Source organism: Nothobranchius furzeri, chromosome 6 (genome assembly GCF_043380555.1).
Source record: "Nothobranchius furzeri strain GRZ-AD chromosome 6, NfurGRZ-RIMD1, whole genome shotgun sequence".
Taxonomy (NCBI): Eukaryota; Metazoa; Chordata; class Actinopteri; order Cyprinodontiformes; family Nothobranchiidae; genus Nothobranchius; species Nothobranchius furzeri.
In genome coordinates, this window is record NC_091746.1 from 54,608,097 (window position 1) to 54,630,916 (window position 22,820).

Below are 22,820 nucleotides of genomic sequence, written 5' to 3' on the forward strand. Positions count from 1 at the left end.
ACTTCCCATTCACTTAACTCTTGATGGTCGTACCTTTTGAAAAACCTAGCATGTGTCTTGCCACTTATCTACCATTCTCTCCTAACATCCATGCAAATCAGGAAACAAAAGACGACATCCCCCCCCCCCCCCCCCCCCCCCCCCCCCCCCCCCCGGATAGCATCAGATGCCAGCCAACGTGTGAGAAGAGCAATTACACCAGCAGGGAGAGATAAAACATATCTGGCAGGGAAAAAGGACAAAATTGAAGCGTATCCTCCTTCAGGGATATCGTTATTCCCTTACGCTTCCCATTCTCCATTTGTGTTAATTTATGAAACGAGGGGAAGATGGAGGAGTGCTTCCCGGGGTGTGTGTGTGTGGTGGTGGTGGTGGTGGTGGTGGTGGTGGGGGGGGGGGGTTCACCAGGCCTGTCCCAACATCAATTACACATTTGTTCACTTGTGCCCGACACTGATGACCCTGACTGACCCCCGAATGAAAACGCTCATCAGAAGCTCCTCCTATGGTAGCCCTCTCCTTGCTGCCCACAGACTGCCCATGGGCCATTAACTCATTGTCAACCAAATGAAACCTCTGCCTTAATGAAGCCATTATGATCTCTTCTGGTCAGACAGCAGAGAGCAATGAAGACCCTGACTATTCATTTCATGGACTGGGCTGTAGAGGAGGCAGATAATACGGGTCTGTCTTATTAATGAGACTGGTTTAGTGAGCTGCACAAAAGTGCAACTGGTGACAGCATTCAAGGCAAAAACCAAGGGACTAGTTAGCTGCTGGTCTGGAAAATAAAAGCTTCCTGAGGTATCAGGGGACAATAATGTAGTTGAAAGGTTTAGTCAAAGAAAATACATAAAAAGTCTGGAAAAACATTTTCTTCTCGTCTCCTTTAAAGAATGAAACATGTTGGTTTTAATAAAAACGTGAGCGAAAAGTCCTTTTAAATCATATTTGAAATGTGTTCACCAACGTTTATTATATACACCAAAACTGACAAAATCTTTAGAAAATTAACTTGTTTTGAATAGAGGACATTTATTTCTTTACAAATGTGATCTCTTTTTTTGACCCCCACTTAATTTCAAATCAGTAAAATCAGCTTACCAATAATTATCTGCCAGAATTGGCACTGGAACGTAATATCGGAAATGATCAGCTTCAGTTTTTACTTTAACAACAACTATACATACCATAGCGTGCACATGTTGTATATCAAACTCCTCAGCTTCTTCTCCTCTCACTTAAAATGTCAAAATATGACAGATCTGAGGAAGAGCTTTGGAGATACTTTTGTTCGTTTGGAACAACATGCAAAGTAGTAGAAATTTGCCCTATGTAGAGAGCATTTGTCAGGATTATCTCAAGGTGATTGTGATTCAGTTGCTGTTTTGGACTAAATAAATATGGCCTTTAACCATATTGGTTGTCATATTTTGGACAGATAATATTTTAAGTTTAAGCATGAACAACTGTGTCATGTTAGTTACATAAATTCATAGAAACCACCCATGCTTAGTAAAGTTTAAAATATAAGGGGAAAATAAAAAGAAATACAAAATTTCAATAGTTAACCCTAACCTGGAGGCATGTTTAAGTCAAACATCAATACTTTCTATAAGTTGCGCACTAAAATGCTAAAACTCCACCTTTAAAAAATTCAAGCGTCAGTTTCTTCTCCTGTATAAATGTGATTGACCTCACCACGTCTTAAAAGCTCCTTCCTATTGCATAATGACAAAGACCTAAATGTATTCCCATCAACTAAAAAACACCATACCAGTTAAATACCAAGAAGCAAAAATATTCTCTGACCCAAACAATCTTCTCAGAATAAAAGCTCCTAATGCGTGAACACCAGTTTTAGCGGTCTGAGGTCAGAACTGGCACCAGCAGGGTTGCTCTTATGTTCTATAGTTGTAATTAAGTCCAAGCAGGCTGGTGGGTGGCTTGATTTATCAAGCTGTGTGTGACTGAGTGTGTGTATGGGGTCAAAACCGAGGGGCGACCGGCTGCATATGGCATCGTAAAGATATTAATCACTGCACCCTTTAAGGGGCGGCTGACAGCACCCAGACCCACCGCCATCTCCACCATATTGGCTCACTTCATATGCTAATGCAGAGAGAGGGGGACGCAACGCCCAGGTTTATTTGTTTCCCTCGCCCCACTACAAGCACAAAAGCCACTTGACATTTCTATTGCCATGTTTTTATCTTAGGTAAAGAGGCCCCCGTCGACCCGCCCACCGTTGCACATATGCACGCACACACACACATGCCACCAAACTACACGCACACACACACCGCCTTCCAACGCAGTGGTCAATGACTTTTAAATAGCTGCCAATAGAGTGGGCATGAATAGCCAATAAGCTAATTCCTCTTATTCATTCGCTCTCTGCACTCTATTGAAGTGAAAGAGCCTCATTAGATGCCAGGCAGCCTTCCACATGATTGAGGGCTGTTATTATGCACCTTTAACAATTAATGTCACATTACACGCATTATCCCCGTCATTAAGCCCTTAGTGAAGCCAATGAATACCGCTTGTGCTGTATACATGAACCCTGGGGGAAAATAGGAGGGTGGCCGCAAACCCCCCTCCTCTCATCAGTTGTGGCCGAACACCAAACAGCATTCAGTTATTCAAAGCAAAGCAGCTGTCTGCAGAGTTGGACTCACTTTTAATAAGGCTGATTTGCTTTGATGAACTGTTTTATTTGAGAACGTCAACACAAGTGCTGAGTGAAACAAAGAGACCTGCAGCTTTTGAGTATTTCAGGGATCAGGAACTCTATCAAATGATTGAGTAATCAGATTTACACGTGAGCCCAAGTGAATCCATGTCTGTGATGTAAAAGTCTCATTTACTCTTTTTCCAATAAATTTGCTGTGGTCTCTAGAATGAATGAAAGGCTGGAGTTATTTTTGCTGCTGTGCTTCCGTTTCACCAGGAAGAGGCTTGTCGGAGCAACAGGCAGCGAACGATGAGAAGATTTTGAGTCTTAAGCCCGTTTCACACAGAATGCAGAATGGATGTGGCCTCGTTTCTTGATGGCTTTCACTAAGATCAAAAACTGTTTAGTCCAATCGGAGCATTCACACCAGCTGTGGAGCAGCGCAGATCTGGATGCAGAGCTCTGGAAAGTGTTGCATTATTTTTGCCTGTTTTTGTCTTATTAAAGTGTTCACAGTGTATGACAGTTCACATTATTTTTACAGATATATTTTTAAACAGTCAAGATTTCTCATCATTTGGAGCTCTTGTGGAAGCAGATATCTGAAAACATTCAGAACATAAACAAGTCAGTGTGACTGGCTGTCCATCTTGAATCCGTGCAGGAACCAGCCTGCTTGACTCATTAATACTCATGATATGCAATCGTCAAGCCTCTAATTGGCTAACAGTAGGGCTGTAGCGAAGCCTTGACGTCGACGGCTCAATTCTAAAAATTTGTCTACGTCAGATCCGGTAGTCGACGCACCACGCTCACTTGTTGCATCCTCAGGAGTTTGTAAACAGAGGAGGAATCTGCCTGTTTTTCCTCTAGTTCGCCCTCTTCTCCGCCTTCACTAACATCTCCGCCAAATACCGAAGACCCGGAACAATGTCCGTCCGCTACTAGATTCCTTTCCTGTTTTGGCCGCCTTCGTCTCCCGGCAAAAGACAACAACTTCCAGGGTCAAATGCATTGCTTTGTCTCTACCGCAGATGTAGAAAATCACCGGTAGTTTCTCCCTTCATAAAGGAGCCTTTTCAGACGTTAGGAGAGCTGTTTTGGTGGTAGCAGTCTCTCCTCCGTGCTGGTCTGTTTGCTGCTGGGTGTTTTTGGTTTATTTAAACTTGGTAACTTGAACTTAACATTGGTAAAGCTACTGTTAGCATTTTCCCTAACAGCTTCTTGCATTTGGATAAGCTGTTACGTTTTGGTTTAGAGTTAATCTTTTTTGTGGCGTAGATCTCCCTTTTATTACATTTAGAGCACATATGTCAGACTCAAGGCCCGCGGGCCGAGCATTTTTATGTGGCCCGCGAGATAAATATCAAAAATATATTAAAACTGGCCCGCTGGCCGATTTTACCGCAAAGACTTCAACTCCCATGATGCTTTGCTGCGTCAGCGCGGAGCCGACGCGCCCCCCTCCTTTGTGTTTTTTCCAGCGCCTGCTGCCGGTGTCTGCAGCTCCGCTGTCTCGGACAAACTAAACACTCCTCTCACTCAGCGCCGAGTTCACTCAGCTATTTTCTGACATTGAAGCCCAGAAACGGAGATTCTAGCCGCTCAGCAATGTGTTCACGACTGAAAGAAAAAGTTTTCCAACTAACGTCCAGACAGAGCTGATATAACTCCAGCGAGCAGCGACACGCTCAAACCAGCACGACTCTGTGGTTGCTGTCATTGTGTTTCCTCCCCGACACACAACAAGGTGGTCAAGCTGCTCAGACATGTTCATCAGCACAAACCTATGAGAGCACCTGTTGTCATCTAATGTTGTCATTATTATGATGAAGATGAACAAAACAACAGGAGTCTCCTCCTCAGCTCAGGTCAACCCCATGATGCAGGTATCTGGCTGGAACAGGTGAGCATCACAGTAAACCAGTGGAGCAAACTGAGCTTCAAATATGTTGGTTTTATGCTCTTTTTCTGCTCCAAAACATGAAAGTTAACAGGTGAGATGTTGCATTTTCATTTAAGATAAAATGATTATTTTATTTTGTTGTTGGCCCGTGAGAAAAGATTTAAAAGATTTTAAAAATGCTGATTATACCACAAGTAATGAATACCACTGATGCCTTTTATTTAAAACTGACTTGCTCGTGTGTAATTTGGTTATTCCACATTCAGTGTTAATGCAGAAATAAGTTTGTTTCCAAATTTAAAGGTTCAAAATTGCATTTATGTTGATAAAGAAAATGTGCAAATTTGCCGTCACTTTTTCAAAGTTTGGCCCTCGACTCCGTCCCAGTGTTTCATTTCGAAACCACCGTTTCGTGTGAGTTCGAGTTTGACACCCCTGATTTTGAGTGTTGTGGGTTTTCGGTTTAGTTTAAAACATCACCTTGAGTTTGGTTTAACCACCCAGTTTAGAGTTTGGACCTTTGGAGATCCTTATTTTGGGCCAGAACCCAGTGATCTTTCCCAAGTGGGACATCCCTACTTATTTGTACTTTTGTTTTAATTCCCCACAGGCAGAATTAGTTTTATTATTCCCAACCTGTGGATTGAAAGATTTAGGTTTTTTTTGTAGTTGTAAATAAACCTGATCATCATTTTAACTTTTAAATCCCGTTATTGTCCCTTCCTTTTTGCACACAAGCCAAACCCCAGGAAGGGTCGTAACACCACTCGCCTCACGCACATAAGTGACCAAAACAAAGCAGCATGGAGACACTCCGTCTCTCCAACCACCTCTCAGGCAGCAGCCTGCACTCCCATGCTCTACATGTCACCAGAACATAACCAACCGCAACACAATAAAAGCAGTGTTATACAAAATGGAAGGCTTGTAGTGTTTATTCTCTTACAGTAACAATTTATCAATTTTTTTTTAGGAATTAAGAGATATTTTGGTTTTTATTAACTGTGCAATAGAAAAATAATCATTAGATTAATTGTTTAAATAGTCATTAGAATAGTCGACTATTGGATAAAATAATCGCCAGAATAATCGTTTTAAAAATAATCGTTTACCCGCAGACCTAGCTAACAGCAAGTGGTCATGTAGTTTTAAGTGACAAATATAAGAATCTTGGTTCAAGCATTTTATGTGGCCGAGGGCAGCTTTAGGGGCAGTAGCAGCTCAGGAGGTACAGCGGGTTGTCCAGTAATCAGAAGGTTGCAGGTTCGATCCCAGATCCAACCAGAGAATGCTGCCTTTTTCAGTGCATCCCAGAGCAGCTGTGACTACATCCCCACTAGTGTGTGAATGTGTGTGTGAATGGATGAATGACTGATGGTGTTGAGAAGCACCTTGGGAGGTTGTGGATCCTTAGGAAGGTGCTATACAAATACACTTACATTTACCATTTAGTTAGATGCTGAAACAAACTTAAGAGCAGCGGTACTCAATAGTACTGCAGACCGGACCCCCTCTTTGAGGCCCTCCAGGTCATTTTGTTGAGTTGCCCTCAGACCATTACATTTGAATAATCCTGCTTTAGAGCATCACAAATAAATGTTAATTTTGCCTCAGATACACAACAGTGATTAAAATAAATAAGTGAAAATTTTTTTTTTTAAATAAATAAAACTGACGTGCCCCGATATTACCAACCAATATTTTTTCCATCATGTCTCCATTTGTTTCTGTTTCAGAGGGTGAGGGAGGTGATGTGTATTTGTTCAGTCATGTGATAGTGATGGTAATCATCTCAGAAGCATAAATGTGTGTGTTGTGTGTACATAATGTAAATTCAGCTTTAATATTTTTCATTCTATTTAAAATCTACTGATTTTAGAAGAAGCAATAATATCACAAATATCAGTTATCGGCCATAACCGTGATTTTAATATCGGATATCGGCCCAAAAATTTCATATCGGTGCATCACTATTCCTTACCTTTGCCAATCACGAGGCCACACTTATCAGCGGGCACAGCATAGGTCACCTCCTGCAGTCCTCCAGTCCCTCCCACGTTACAGTCCCCACGCCCACGGCGTCCGATAACTCCACCAAATCCATCTCGCTCCTGTTTGGATGGAAAAATAAATGTTTAATTCTGACACAAACATGTCTGAACGTTCCTTTAGTATACGACTCTACTCAAGCCATTTTTGCAAAACAATGCCGTCAATTTGCCACAACACCGTGGCGGCATCAGCGAGCCTTATTTCGTTTACAAGTGGTCAGACCGTGGCAGTAATGTGGAAAATTCAGTGCAGTTTCTGGTGATTTGACCTCCAGCTCTAATGGAGAAAAGCTCCAGGAGCGCAGCAGTTTGCCTCCTCAGCCGATTCTGTTTACAAAAGCAAAACTCACGGCCTGCATTTACTTTTATTTTCATATAGTTGCCGGCCAGAGTTCAGCAGTAGCTCTCCACGTGATCATGACACCTCCCTCTGTTGCACCAAGGCGCAATCCCTGTTTATAAGCCAGGCAATTACTGCAATATTACTACCAAGCTAGGCGAAGGAAAGCCGCAAAATTTGAAATTCACTGTGTCGCGTTTAAAGGTCACAATGTTGCAGTAATATGCTGATATGTCAGCACAGTGTGTCTTGTAAAAAGGGCTTCAGTTGGTGTCTCACAGACTATTGGATAATATCTATTATGACTAGTTGTCACTAGGATGATTTAAATTTCTTTATTTTTCTCTCATGGGACAAATTTGCTTTTGGGCTACCAAAAAAATAAAAAAATAAGTAAATAAAAAAATATATGTGTGTATATATATATATATATATATATAAATAAATAAAATACTTTACATTTTTAAAAACTTATACATGCTTGAATAAATAACATGTTGTTAAAAGGCACATATGACTTAAGTTAGAAATTGTTCTATTAAAAAAAATAAAACCATGTTCATTAAGTTATTTGCACATAAAATGATTTCAGGATCTTTATTCTCGACACTCCCAGTATGTTGCTTTAATGGTTTTAACCAATAATGGAAGAAATGAGTGCTTGTACTGGTTGAGCTTACAGCATCCTGAGTTTAGGAAAACATACTTGAAGGGAGAAAACACACACGTTAAAATGGTGTCTGTCTGAGACGGTTTTGTTCAAACAGTGGGGTTAGTACAGCAGTTGTACCCTCTGTGTTTCTGTGGGAGTTCCTGCTTTAAACCTGACAGCAGAAAAACCTACCTGAGCTGTCTGAACCAGTTCGTTGATGAGGTGGGCCGCATGGTGGCAGTGATCGGGCTGGCCCATCACCTGAGCAACTCGATCAGGACTGACTCCATCATCTGAACAATATAAAAGGTTTCAACAGTTTAAACTCTGAAGAAAAGCAACTGATGCCAAAAAAAACTTGTATAGCTACAAGGTTTCAATAAACTAATAACATCAGTCTAACCAAGAACTGTAGACTAAAACACATTGCCACTGAATTTGTATTTTAACACCTGGACTGTTGAGACACTTTCAACAGATAAACAATTGCTCCAGACAAATGAAACTTGAAGCTCCCCTGACCTTGTTTGAACTGGATCCTGACACCTGCATCACTCTGAATCTTCTTGATCATTTCTCCGTTCCTGCCAATGATGATGCCAACCGCAAATCTGGGCACAACCACCTGGAAAATCCAAACAGAATAATTCAGGATTCATTGACTTTTCAATTGCCATGAATGAAAGGAAATAAACTTGACTTTTCTGAGTTTGAGAGACTTACATCCAGACTGCTTCCACCCATTTTAGATCCAAAGTCCACCCTGCCTGCCCTGAAGTCTCCTTGGTCTTTGTCCCGAATGAGTTTCACCACAAGCTCACGAGCTTGCTGGTGGAAAAATTGTCAAACATTTAACAATTTATTTACAATGAATGATTCACATCAACCAAATTCAAATGGAAACAAAAATATTTTCATTTATTCAAAGAGCATAAAATGTGTAAAAGATGGAGGACACACTGCAGGGTCTGACCTGAACTTTGTGGGGATCTCCAGTAATTCTGAGGGGCTTGTCTGCTCCAGTGGGCATGGGGTCATCCTGAATCATTATCATCTGCACTCCTGTTCTCTCCTACAGGGGTACAATCAGACAGGCACACAAAACACAGCAGTTACCTGGGGTGCAAAACACTACTCACTCAGGAGGGCAGAAAGTTTGTCGTCAGTCAGGCGACACCAAATTTTTGAGCAAATGCCAACAATATGGGGAGGCGGTGAAAGAAAGAAGATGTTAAAGCCAGAAAAAAGAAAAATAATTACTAATAGGCAGAAATCTGCACTTTATACAGACAGTTCTGATGTAAAAATCATAAAGAATGTCATTCTTATTGATTCAGACCTGCTTTTAAAAGCAAAGATCCAGGTGGAAAACAGTAAATACTTCATAGTTTATTCATCCAAATTAAAGGTGCAATTTGTGAGAATTGTTTTGCGAAATGAACTCAAAACAGTGCAATGTCTCAATCATGTTCAATGGAAGGATAAATTGAAAGATTACACTTTCAGCCAGATGGGGGATTTTCAGTTTTTTTCCTTTCGAAAAAAACTAAACATGTTAAAATCATTTGAACAAAGTTACTGTTAGTGTTTACAGTCTGAGTTTTTGAGGCTGCGGAATCTGCAGCGAGCTAATGCAGCAAGCGCAGGCATTTGTAATTCGACACCACCAGACAAAAAGCTTCAGAGAGCCAAAGTGAACCAGAAGTTATTTCTTGTACCCCTTAGAAGCCATGGCATCATTTTGCTTTACTCCATTGTCGGGTGAAGCAGGCTAGAGGCCAACATCGAGCTAACGGTGAATGAGAAACAATCAGCTCTAAAAATATCACAAGCTACCTTTTGAATTACCAACAAGTCAATATTACAGTGAAATGTATGTGAATCACTAAAGTGTGGCATTTTAGAAGTCTTCTTCAAAGTCCCCATGTGTGAAATCCATTGAAATCATGATGAAAAATGTGACTCTTAAGCGCCATGCAGTTCAGAGAAAGTATTGCAGCTACGGTGGCTCACTCATGAGTTTGACTGTATAATCAATTTCCAACCTGTGTAGCCTAACCCACACAACTTAAAACAAGCTACTCGACCTTTTTTAAAAAGTCTTTATAATTATGACTGTTTTATCAACCTACCAGTCCTGATGGAAGCAAGCTAGTTCTGTTGTTGAAGCGGTCACGATTCACACACTGAGGAAGGGCGACGTCAGCCCGGAGGTCAGGTGTTTTGAAAAATTGTGTTCCCCTGAAATATTCTGTCCCCCCGTGTCGGGAGATCGCACTTCTGGCTATTTTCACAACATTTGTGATCAACTTTTATGGGAAAATTATGTACTGTAATAATGTCATGATTGTGATTTTTTTATCTGCATCTCCTCCTAAAAACAATAAAAAAAATACAGTAAAAACATCTCTTTTGCAGCAAGCTTTTTATTTTTTAAAGTTATGTAAAAAGATGTAATCTCACTCAATTTAACCATCTTTTATTTGAGGTAGTTTAGTCCTCATAATGGACAATAAGTTCTGTGAATTTGGAAACATTTGCTAAGGGCAACAGAATATTTCAGGGGAACATAATTTCCCACAACACCCGTTATAACCAGGCTGATGAAGGAGTGTTGGTAAGCCGGGAACATGCTGGAGATCAAGTAACCAGTGCTGACTTATCCACCAGCTAATCGTGGCTCATGGCTGGCGTGGTGGAGATGGGCATCACAAGCTACTAGTTAGCCATGGCTAGAGCCGGGGAGACGCGGTGTATGCTGAGCGTGAACTCCCATGGATTACCAGCAAAAGGAAACCAAAGTCTAAAGGTAACGTTCGAGAAGAAGCCCTCTGTGTCGGAGCGTCTCTGTAACGCGTGGAGAACTACATCGACGTTAGTAGACTGTTGTGGAGATGAAGCAAACAACGCTGACTTAGCCACTGGCTAGATGAGCGTGTTGGGTGAGACGGCAGGCTGCAGGAAGAGAGGAGACTTGAGTAGAAGGACTTTGCAACGGACACGTTGGGACCGGATCGGGAGTTCTGGTACTAGGAAAAGACGGATGAACAACTTCAGGTGAGTTTGGGAGTCAGGGACACTAATCGGAGGCTGGTGTCCAGCTAATAGCAGGTGGGGGTCTGAACATATGTGGCTTCCTTGTGTTGGACATGGCAAACTCACAAAATTTTACTTGTCTTTTGATTTGTTTTTTTATTCAAACTAACAAGTACAGCAAAGGTGTAGCTATTATTTTTATTTCTTAGTTGAAATAGCAAACTTCATGCTTCTAGGGCGCACTGCTGCCCTCTGCTGGTTCTTTCAGGTTACAGTCATAGTCCAAACGGGTAACGTGGAGCTCATATGTTTATGTTTATGTATTTAGCAGATGCTTTTGTCCAAAGCGACTTACAAGTGATAATCGGCATATTGCCCTTGAGGCTAACAACAACAATAACAACAACAACATTGACATCAGTCATGGAGAGTAGGGAACAAGGAGTGGACAGTAGAGAGGGGGGATGGGTGCAGGCAAGGTGCTAGTTAAGAAGATGCTCTCTGAAGAGCAGAGTCTTCAGGAGTTTCTTGAAAATTGAAAAAAAAAAAGCCCCTGTTCTGGTAGTGTTTGGAAGGTCATTCCACATTTGTGGAACGATGCAAGAGAAAAGTCTGGATTGTCCTGAGCGTGGTGTAGGCACTGCTAGCCGACGATCCTGTGATGACCGGAGCGGCCGGGCCGAGACGTAAGCCTTTTCAAGAGGATTCAGGTAGATGGGAGCCGTACCATCTCGGACTTTGTATGCTAGTGTTAGCAATTTGAATTTGATGCGTGCTGCTAGCGGTAGCCAGTGGAGCTCAATGAACAGAGGGGTGGCGTGTGCTCTTTTTGGCTGATTGAAGACCAGATGCGCCGCTGCGTTCTGGACCATTTGAAGAGGTCTCATATCGCGTCAGACCCGTGCCACAACCCGTGCACGCGCATTGGGTCCACAGCGCGCGTGTGAACGGGACTCGCGAGCGAAAATATACATGGCAGCGCGCGCGTGAACGGGACTCGCGAGCGAAAATATACATGGCGAGAGGTCATTTGTGCACTGAGAGGGAGCAAACTGTGTCTGTGAGCGCACAAGGATGTGCACAAGTGACAAACCTGCGTGCGCGCGTTGCCAACGAGCACACGGCAGAGGAAAACGTGCGCGCGCGGCAGCCTCTCTGCGCGCTCGGCAGCCTCTGTGCGCTCGGTTTCTAATTCCGCTCGCTCGGCTGTGAGGGCTTTTGGCACTCTGGAGGCGTGGCCTGTGGCAGATCTTTCCTGTCCTCTGATTGGTTAGTTTACCCCGCACTTTACTCTCTACCCATCTATATAAAAAAATCTGAGATTCAGCAGTTGCTGTCATAGCTCAGCTGGGAGAGCGGGTGACTCTCACTCTGGAGGATCCAGGTTCGAGTCCGGCCAAGGAACATAGAGTTGATGTCATTATTCTTTCCTAATTCCTGTGATATTATTTTACAGTTGTGACCGTTCAACTGTCATTAAACGTCTGAATGTTTGCTGGGCAGTGTTTTAAAAAGTGCACATAAGCTAGATGGTTTTAACCAGGTAAAAATAGACTTGTGGGTGTAGGTATGTTCAAGTTTAAAAAGTTCTTGCCTCATTAATGTTTTGTATATTTTTTTCAACATTTAATTGACAAATTATCCTTTCAAATAATTAATTGATGAGTTACATAATTGTCCATTTAGAATTGTTGAATGGACTGAGTCAAGTTTGGTGCACTTTATATATTTCAAAACATGTTTTTTTTTTATTATGCATATAAATAATTTTAATGTTAATTTATTGAAATATTTCTATTTTTTCATTACCTCACCCTTGTTTTGACAAAAACAAGACCTTGCTGGATAATATCACGGAGAAACTATTTGTTCACAGTACTTGGCTCAGTGAGGATCTGTATACCAAAGGAGGAGATACTCAGAAATCTGTCTGCAGATTGTTACAACCCAGACTGGAAGTGGTGGGCTGTAATAAGAAAGGAGACCAAACAGAGGAGTGGGGGGTTCAACAACTGATTTATTTAACAAAAGTAAGGATTTACTAAAGCAAGTTAGTGAACAGAAAATGGCCATCTCAAGGTTTTACTCGGATGTCCCTCAGCAGGGTGCAGCACTGTTGAAGGTCATCTGAATGAAAGCTTGATATGCAGCTTCTTTATGAAAGTGTGTAAATATACAGTGTGGTTGCCGTACATATGTTGAGGTTCTCAGACATCAGGCTTCTTTGCCCAGGCCTTCACTAGTGGGCTATTTTAAAAGTTGGTAAGGAGAAAAACCACAGCATATAGCTGATTGTTTACAAATGCAAGGAGGGGAATAACAATCAAAAAGCTTGTGTTCTTGGACCAGATGAATGGAGCGCTCCACATGCACTCAGAGATGTTATGGCTTCTGTTTCTATAACTTTACATGCAGACATTTGAGGTTTGCCAGAAAGAAAAGCTGGCCTGTACACTTTGCAGGGCACAATGTCATCAATGAAGAAACCCCTGTCTACCATGATGACCATCTCTAGTTGTAGCATTTTCAACACACCAGATTCCCAGGTTGGTCGCTGATAGTTCCAGCATACAGTGCTGAGACAAAGGTCACTGGCCTATGTGGCACAATCCAAATGAGCCTCTTCAGAGTGCAGTTGAACTTGAGGAAAATATATGACTCTGGAAGAGAGGGGAATATGGCCATTGACACCTCAGATCAGTGCAGTCAAGAAATACTGGTGTTTGGGTAGTCCTGAACGTGTTGTGATGCCCCCACCGTCTTATTGGGTTTTCATTTGTGTTTAATTGTGTTTTTCTTCTGTTGTAGGCAGCTCGTTAAGCAGCCTTGGAGGCACCTGGGCTCAGGGTGTGGTGCTGCCTACAAAGCCTACTGTTTTTCTGCTTTCACTGGGTCTCTCCTGTGTGGTGGAGAGTCCTCACTGGCCATTTTCTGTTCACTAACTTGCTTTAGTAAATCCTTACTTTGGTTAAATAAATCAGTTGTTGAACCCCCCCACTCCTCTGTTTGGTCTCCTTTCTTATTACAGCCCACCACTTCCAGTCTGGGTTGAAACAATCTGCAGACAGATTTCTGAGTATCTCCTCCTTTGGTATACAGATCCTCACTGAGCCATGTACTGTGAACAAATAGTTTCTCCGTGATATTATCCAGCAAGGTCTTGTTTTTGTCAAAACAAGGGTGAGGTAATGAAAAAATAGAAATATTTCAATAAATTAACATTAAAATTATTTATATGCATAATAAAAAAAAAACATGTTTTGAAATATATAAAGTGCACCAAACTTGACTCAGTCCATTCAACAATTCTAAATGGACAATTATGTAACTCATCAATTAATTATTTGAAAGGATAATTTGTCAATTAAATGCTGAAAAAAATAAACAAAACATTAATGAGGCAAGAACTTTTTAAACTTGAACATACCTACACCCACAAGTCTATTTTTACCTGGTTAAAACCATCTAGCTTATGTGCACTTTTTAAAACACTGCCCAGCAAACATTCGGACGTTTAATGACAGTTGAACGGTCACAACTGTAAAATAATATCACAGGAATTAGGAAAGAATAATGACATCAACTCTATGTTCCTTGGCCGGACTCGAACCTGGATCCTCCAGAGTGAGAGTCACCCGCTCTCCCAGCTGAGCTATGACAGCAACTGCTGAATCTCAGATTTTTTTATATAGATAGGTAGAAAGTAAAGTGCGGGGTAAACTAACCAATCAGAGGACAGGGAAGATCTGCCACAGGTCACGCCTCTAGAGTGCCAAAAGCCCTCACAGCCGAGCGAGCGGAATTAGAAACCGAGCGCGCAGAGGCTGCCGCGCGCGCACGTTTTCCTCTGCCGTGTGCTCGTTGGCAACGCGCGCACGCAGGTTTGTCACTTGTGCACATCCTTGTGCGCTCACAGACACAGTTTGCTCCCTCTCAGTGCACAAATGACCTCTCGCCATGTATATTTTCGCTCGCGAGTCCCGTTCACGCGCGCGCTGCCATGTATATTTTCACTAGCGAGTCCCGTTCACACGCGCGCTGTGGACCCAATGCGCGTGCACGGGTTGTGGCACGGGCCTGACGCGATAGTCTCACAGTACAGCCTGGAAGACCAGTTAGAAGGGCATTGCAGTAGTCAAGGTGGGAGATGACAGTAGATTGCAACAGGAGCTGGGTGGCATGTTGTTATGTATGGTCTGATCTTTCGTATGTTATACAGCGCAAAGCGGCATGAACGGGCAACAGAGGCAACATGATCTTTAAAGGTCAGGTGTTCATCAATCACAACACCCAGATTTCGAACTGCCTTTGAAGGAGCCAGATATAGGAAGTCATTTTGGATTGAGATATTGTGCTGTATGGATGGTTTTGCTGGGATCACAAGTAGTTCAGTTTTAAGCTTGGTTTACAGGTGCTGGCCAGTAAATTAGAATATCATCAAAAGGTTGAAAATATTTCAGTAATTCCATTCAAAACGTGAAACTTGTACATTATATTCATGCAATGCACACAGACCAATGTATTTCCAATGTTCATTACATTTAAATTTGATATTCATAAGTGACAACTAATGAAAACTCCAAATTTGGTATCTCAAAAAATTAGAATATTCTGAAAAGGCTGAATATAGAAGACACCTGCTGCCACTCTAATCAGCTGATTTACTCAAAACACCTGCAAAGGCCTTTAAAAGGTCCCTCAGTCTTGTTTTGAAGGCACCACAATCATGGGGAAGACTTCTGACTTAACAGCTGTCCAAAAGACAATCATTGACACCTTGCACAAGGAGGGCAAGACACAAAAGGTGATTGCTAAAGAAGCTGGCTGTTCGCAGAGCTCTGTGTCCAAGCACATTAACAGACAGGCGAAGGGACGGAAAAAATGTGGTAGAAAAAAGTGTACAAGCTCTAGGGATAACCGCACCCTGCAGAGAATTGTGACGACAAACCCATTCAAAAATGTGGGGGAGATCCACAAAGAGTGGACTGCAGCTGGAGTCAGCGCTTCAAGAACCACCACGAGGAGACTCATGAAAGACATGGGATTCAGGTGTCGCATTCCGTGTGTCAAGCCACTCTTGAACAAGAAACAGCGCAAGAAGCGTCTCGCCTGGGCCAAGGACAAAAAGGACTGGACTGATGCTGAGTGGTCCAAAGTTATGTTTTCTGATGAAAGCAAGTTCTGCATTTCCTTTGGAAATCAAGGACCCAGAGTCTGGAGGAAGAGCGGAGAAGCACAGAATCCACGTTGCATGAGGTCCAGTGTAAAGTTTCCACCGTCAGTGATGGTGTGGGGTGCCATGTCATCTGCCGGTGTTGGCCCACTCTGTTTCCTGAGGTCCAGGGTCAATGCAGCCGTCTACCAGGAAGTTTTAGAGCACTTCATGCTTCCTGCTGCTGACCAACTTTATGGGGATGCAGACTTCACCTTTCAACAGGACTTGGCACCTGCACACAGTGCCAAAACCACCAGCACCTGGTTCAAGGACCATGGTATCCCTGTCCTTGATTGGCCAGCAAAGTCGCCTGACCTTAACCCCATAGAAAATCTATGGGGTATTGTGAAGCGGAGGATGCAATACGCTAGACCCAACAATGCAGAGGAGCTGAAGACGACTATCAGAGCAACCTGGGCTCTCATAACACCTGAGCAGTGCCACAGACTGATCGAGTCCATGCCACGCCGCATTACTGCAGTTATTGAGGCAAAAGGAGCCCCGACTAAGTATTGAGTGCTATACATGCACATTCTTTTCATGTTCATTCTTTTCAGTTGGCCAACATTAGAGAAACAAACATTTTTTCATTGGCCTTTGGAATATTCTAATTTTCTGAGATACCAGATTTGATGTTTTCATTGGTTGTCACCTATAAATATCAAAATTAAACGTAATAAACATCGGAAATACATTGGTCTGTGTGCATTGCATGAATATAATGTACAAGTTTCACGTTTTGAATGGAATTACTGAAATATTTTCAACCTTTTGATGATATTCTAATTTACTGGCCAGCACCTGTATGCTTGACGCATTCACTTTCCGCGCGGTGATGCGGCTCGCGGCTGGAACGCGCTTCACAACTCGCAGCGTTTATGGTTTGTGCGGCTCGTCTCTGCGGTGAGCCAATATTCTCCCTAACTGAACGGGGCAGCATGGAGCTCTACAGCATACATCCAACACTACACCATAGTAGAAGTAGAAATTACTGTTTACAACACGGCATTTCAGCATTTTTAAAAGCGTTCTCGTCTTTTCCGACAGTGCGAGCTATTTCTCTCCAAGAATTATTAACAACATGTTGATCACGGTGATCTCTGAGAGCTGAATCATACAAATGTCTGTATTTACGAACCTCTGCCGTGCCGGTCCGCCATGTTTTTCCGCGTCCGTCCGTCCGCGTGGTTAGAAATTTTCCGAGGTGCGCATTGCGGAAATCTTGGGCCGTGCGGAGACGCGGTGGAGGGGTGTGGTTGTTAAAATGACGCAAAATGACGCAACTTTTCCGCGCGGAGCCGTGCGGACCTCGCGGACGCGTCAAGCATAAACCAACCTTTAGAGCGGTTGAGTTGGAGATGGTGGGATTTCATCCATTTTGATATGTCAGAGAGACAGTTTGATATTCATGCAGAGACAGTGTGGTCGTCCGGTGGAAATGACAGATAGAGCTGGGTGTCATCTGCATAGCAGTGGTAGGAGAGGCCATGTGATCGAATGATCTCACCCAGTGAGGTGGTGTATATGGAAAAGAGAAGAGGTCCTAGTACAGAGCCCTGGGGGACTCCTGTGGCAAGATGGTGCACGGTAGAGGATTGTCCAAGCCAAGATACACTGAATGATCGTCCTGTGAGGTATGATTCAAACCAGGCGTGTGCTTTCTCTGTGATGCCCATGGTAGAGAGTGTGGACAAAAGGAAGCCATGGTTGACAGTGTCAAATGCTGCCGATAAGTCAAGCAGGATAAGCACAGAGGATTTGCCTGTCGCTCTAGCTTCTTTTAAGGATTCCGTCACTGCTAACAGAGCAGTTTCAGTGCAGTGGCCCTTTTTGAACCCAGATTGGTAAGGGTCAAGCAGACAGTTTTGTGAGAGGTATTCTGTGATCTGCTTGAAAGCCACCCTTTCAATGATTTTGGACAGAAAAGGGAGGAGAGAGATAGGTCGGTAGTTCTCCACATGATTTGAAGGAAGAGATGTTCTTTTAGCAGCGGTTTAACATGAGCATGCTTGAGAGAGGTGGGAAATGTACCGGATGTCAGTGATGCGTTGACCACATGTGTGACTGCTGCGGCTACTGTAGGAGCAATAGCTTGGAGCAGCTTAGTCGGAATGGGGTCAAGTGGGAATGTAGTAGGGCGGCTGCACATGAGAAGCTTGGACACATAGTTCTCAGCGACATGGGAAAAAGAGGAAAATGAAGCAGTAGGGCTTGAGACGGTTGGGCTTGAAGGAGTTTGTGGTAGTGAATGTTCAGGAGTGGCCAGTTGAGTAAACTGTTTGCTTATAGCTGCCACTTTGTCAGTGAAGAATGAACAGCTACTGGATGGTGGATGACCATCGAGTGTCAACCACAGTTTATGTATATAAAAATTTATAATTTCAAGTTGACAGGAATATTTAGAATTGATGTTGGTGAGAAATATTAGTGAAAAAGGACAAGTTTGTGAACTGGAAACACAGGATTTGATGGTAAACTGGCAAGAATATCACACACTGGGTCTTTAACAACGAGAGTAGTCAGGCTGTAAACACGACAACGGGTCATTTTCGTGTGCTATTTTAAGTGAGCCTATAAACGAACCTGCAGTTGCTTAATAGTCTCCCCTCCCTTGCCTATGACCAGGCCGACTTTGTTGGCAGGGATCAGGATCTGTTGGATGGAACTGTTGCCATCCATGTCGTTGTGGAAGCCTGGACCATACCGACACTGCTCTATAATCTCACTCAGGAGCCGCTTTGCTTGACTGTGGAAAGGAACGAAGACCAGAAAAAAGTTATTTTTCAACAACTTCACACAAATCTGTTGAGCAACAATTCTTTAAGACAAAAGTAAATTTAGTGAGCAGGTATTTCTGTGACAGAGCTGGATGCAAACAGAGCTTTGGGTTTGTGTCCCATTTCACAACAGAGTAAACTTTACTATTCATTTGTGCCTGCGACTGCGTGAATCTGTCACATGTGTTAGGACTTACTCAATGTTTTCTGGGCTCCCAGTCAGTGTGCAAGGTCTGTCCAACATGCCCCCGCTGTCTACGAGAAAAAACAAAACAAAACATGAAAATCATCTCCATGAATACAAGAACATGTGCTCAACAGCCTAATTATTTCTTTGTACCAAGACAGAAATTATATTGTGGTATCGAAACTATCATTACAAACAAGTACTGGAAAGGCAACAAGTGCATGAACCAACTAAATAAAAATAATAATATTTGGCTACACACATTTTCCAAAATATGCATCACTATATAAAAAAACAGTACAGGTTAAAATTGGGCTGCATTAAATCAAATTTATTTTCTGTTGGGTTTAACCCACTGTGTCACCTGGTAAAACAAGCTAGCTTAAACATATTATTCATGTCTTCTAACAACGTTCTAACATGGTATAGTTACAAATATATTGCAGAGATTAAAAAATAAATAAATAAAAACAAATAATGAAGCTTTCTTGCATTTGATTAAAAACTTCAATAACACGACTCGGTCAGACTATTCGGGTGTTGGTCTCACTTTACCACATCACTTTGGCTTTTACCAGAGCTCTCCACTCATTATGCGCTCGCACATTTTTCAAAATAACAACTGGTGAGAGATGTTCTCCGCTCAGTGCTGGGAAAGGAGAAACAGCTGGCTGCTACCACTGCGAGTGGCGTTTACTGTGGCGATACCGATTCACTTATCAGGCAGACGATGATAGCCAACAGGAGGGGTGAGAGTTCTGTGACTGCTTGAAAGCTAGCTAGGTTTACAGATTTGCCATTGCAGCTATAACGGTCGTGGTCGTCTACTGTTGTCGCCAATTTTCTGTCTCTCACTCGGCACTGTTCTGGAGTGTTAGACGAGGTGGCTGATTAGCCCACGTCCTGCAACAGTGGAAAGAAGATATATATATCTATATATATATAGAAAAGTTTGGTCTCACTATTTCATCATCCCAGCTCTAACGATCAACGATTGAAATCGCTATTTCCATCAGAAAGCATTAAGACCCCCCCCCCCCCTCACACACACACACACACAAGGGCTTCCATTTGCATTTAATTCTTGAAGAAGAAATGTTAAACCTCACCTGAAGCAATCTGGATCTTACAACCTGATTCTTGTTGTATTCTTGAGATTTGTTCTCCTCCTTTTCCAATAACTGAGGATGAGAAAACAATTTAGAAACCAAAAATGCAGCAGTAGGAAGAAACAACTAATGAAAAGGAGACACTTACTGAATCCAACCATCTTATCAGGCACTTGGAAGTCTTCTGTTGTAAAAGCCCTGTTAGACAAATGTAAAGTTAAAACTAATAATCATTATGTTTTATTTATTTTCATATGCAAATTCATCTATTTAACCCCAATAAATATCTTAATAAAATGCGAAACACTTAATGACAAATTCTAGCTTATACATGTCCATTTGATTTTACAAAAAAACTGTTGAGTTTCAAGCATTAAAGTGATAAAACATAGCATATGTACCAAAAAAAATGAAAGATTTCACACTTTTAAATGGTAGATGGCCTGTATTTGTATAGCGCCTTAGGGTGCTACAACTTTCAGTCATTCACACGCTGGTGGGGATGAGCTACGATGTAGCCATAGGTGCCCTGGGGCACACAGACAGAGGCAAAGCCTGCTGAACAGTGGCACCACCAGTCCCTCTGACCACCACCAGCAGGTATGGCGGGTTAAGGGTCTTGCCCAAGGACACAACAGCAGCATTCTCTGGTTTGGAGTTATTATCGAACCTGCAACCTTCCGATTACCTTCCTCCTGAGCTAGTGCCGTCCCTTTTAAGGTGTGAAAGGTCTAAAGGGAGTATGTCATTATTTAAATTATAATGAAAAAAATAACAAACTAGTTGGGAAAATGTAGACTGATCATTTTTGTGCACACAAACATAACAAATTAACCTCCAGTCCTAACTTAGGCAGAGATTAACTGAAAATATACAATGTGCAACAAGGAGCATTACAGAGTGTTTTCTCTCACCTTTGATGTACCATTGCACTGAGATGGTTCCCTACTGAGAAAAACAAATAAAAGAAAGTAAAGCAATTAAAATGTGAGAAATACTACAACAAGGCTTCAAACATTTTAAATATCAGCTAAAAGATGGAAGACTGAGTCAGTGCTGGAAGGGATGGGAACACATGGACATGAAGCTGCCAATTCTGCATGTTTGAGTCTGACCCGCAGCAGGAAGCTTTCACCAGCATGGAAATCAGACCCACAAGTGCACGAACGAGCGTTTCAATCAGAGCGGCAGCCACTGGGTCACTGACTGCTGGTCCTGAATTGAATTTTGACAGGTTGAATCAAGTGAGGGTCCTGCAGGGTCACTGGAGGATGTGCAGCCATGGACATTTGGACTTGAATTGATATCTTACAGGTTCAATCAATTTTACGGTTGTTTGCACAGATTTCACTTCTTCTGGAAAAAGCTATGGGGTTAAAGCCTGAGAATGGAACAGCTATGAATACAAAAAGGGGAGGTGTACTGACTTCATACAAGACTGTCTGATAGTGTGAATGAGTGTACTTTCATAGTTGTGTAATAATCAAACGCTGACGGCCAACAGCAACGCAAAAGAGTAACCATTTCTGTCATTTCTCCAACTGTGTGACAACCTTGACTGAGAAAAACTAAGGACAAACTCTTGTCAACAACAGTGCATCAAAGAAACCTAAACTCGAATTGCATACAATTTTCCTATCCATGTATTCAAGGCTGAACTGTCATACAAACAACTATGACAAGATAAGAGGAGGATGGGGTAAACGACTACCGTTTCCACTTTGTGAATATCAAATGGATCAAACATTTGCTCCAAGTGTGAGGCATAAGAAAAGATTTTTTTCCTACACCAGTGTCATACATAATACTCCAAACTACACAGCTCTCTCTTCAAAGAGTAGAGCAAATCTGAAACACGCACTGATAAATCCAAATCCTATTTACGCTCATTTATTCAGTAGTACACAAAAATAGTGTTGTGCAATATTGAAACTGCTTCTATGTACTTGGGGTTTATAGATGGTGACTAATTTGGGGAACACTGGTTAGGTTTTCACAAAAGTTAAACTTCTAAAACTACTTCTACAAAAGACTGGACCTGAAAAACAAACCATGAGAGCAATCAAGGTTTCCCCATAGATTTATAGGCCTGGCGGACAGGCAGGCAAAGCCTCATATTTATATTTTTTTAAGGAGTTTTTAATACACCAAATTAACATTTGAAATGTTACATTTAGCACTGAAACTAGGCCAGGGACGACAACAAATTTTGCTGGACGATATATTGTCCAACATATTATTGATGATAAACAATATTGTCGACATTATCGAGACCAAAATTACCACTTATGTAATGCAAATAATGCAAGTACACCCTTTAAAATGCAATAACTAAACCTTTATTTAACTCACTTAAGTGATATATTTTCAGCAGTAATGAAGCGTCTGAGATCCGTTTGTTTCCTTTGAAATCGTAGAGATCTACATTATTGATTGTAGACATTTTCTGAAAATACCCATCTCTAGCCTCCTTCACAATTTAATTCCTGTAAGGGGTGCATTCATCCTTGTTCTTTATATCCATCCTTTTGAATCTTGTTCTGCTTTAACTTCAGCTGCGGCTTCCCCAAGCAACGCGAGTCATACACCTAAAATGGCGCCGGGGGGGGGGGGGGGGATATACCGAGGCTGGAATCATCATCCCAGCCCTAGCTGAAACGAATATTGAATTGATTTGATTAAAAACTCCTCAAAACTTTTTTATTTTAGTGATTCAAGGCTTTGCAAAATGCGCACACCGCAGCTGAACTCTTATTTACATAAGACAAATTTAACTGGTGCACAACTTTTGTGATCATCAGCACAGACGAGGAAGATGGAAAAAACGATAAAGGCCAAAACTCTTGCAAAATGCAAAAGCGGTCCTAAGT

At 42.1% G+C, this 22,820-nt stretch overlaps 1 protein-coding gene across 5 annotated transcripts in view; it reads right to left on the bottom strand.

The window, feature by feature from the left end:
- fubp3 (far upstream element (FUSE) binding protein 3) overlaps window positions 1-22,820 on the bottom strand; it is a 58,871-nt gene that overhangs the window by 14,517 nt on the left and 21,534 nt on the right. For 4 of the 5 annotated variants that reach the window (XM_054744368.2, XM_054744367.2, XM_054744365.2 and 1 more), the window contains exons 3-12: window positions 20,865-20,898; window positions 20,099-20,148; window positions 19,951-20,022; window positions 18,852-18,909; window positions 18,461-18,623; window positions 8,600-8,698; window positions 8,350-8,454; window positions 8,149-8,251; window positions 7,819-7,919; window positions 6,565-6,694 (exon numbers count right to left, since the gene is read on the bottom strand). In XM_054744368.2, coding sequence (XP_054600343.1) covers window positions 6,565-6,694; window positions 7,819-7,919; window positions 8,149-8,251; window positions 8,350-8,454; window positions 8,600-8,698; window positions 18,461-18,623; window positions 18,852-18,909; window positions 19,951-20,022; window positions 20,099-20,148; window positions 20,865-20,898 — 915 coding nt within the window. The remainder of the gene's footprint in view (window positions 1-6,564; window positions 6,695-7,818; window positions 7,920-8,148; window positions 8,252-8,349; window positions 8,455-8,599; window positions 8,699-18,460; window positions 18,624-18,851; window positions 18,910-19,950; window positions 20,023-20,098; window positions 20,149-20,864; window positions 20,899-22,820) is intronic. The other variant, XM_054744366.2, reaches the window with a different exon arrangement.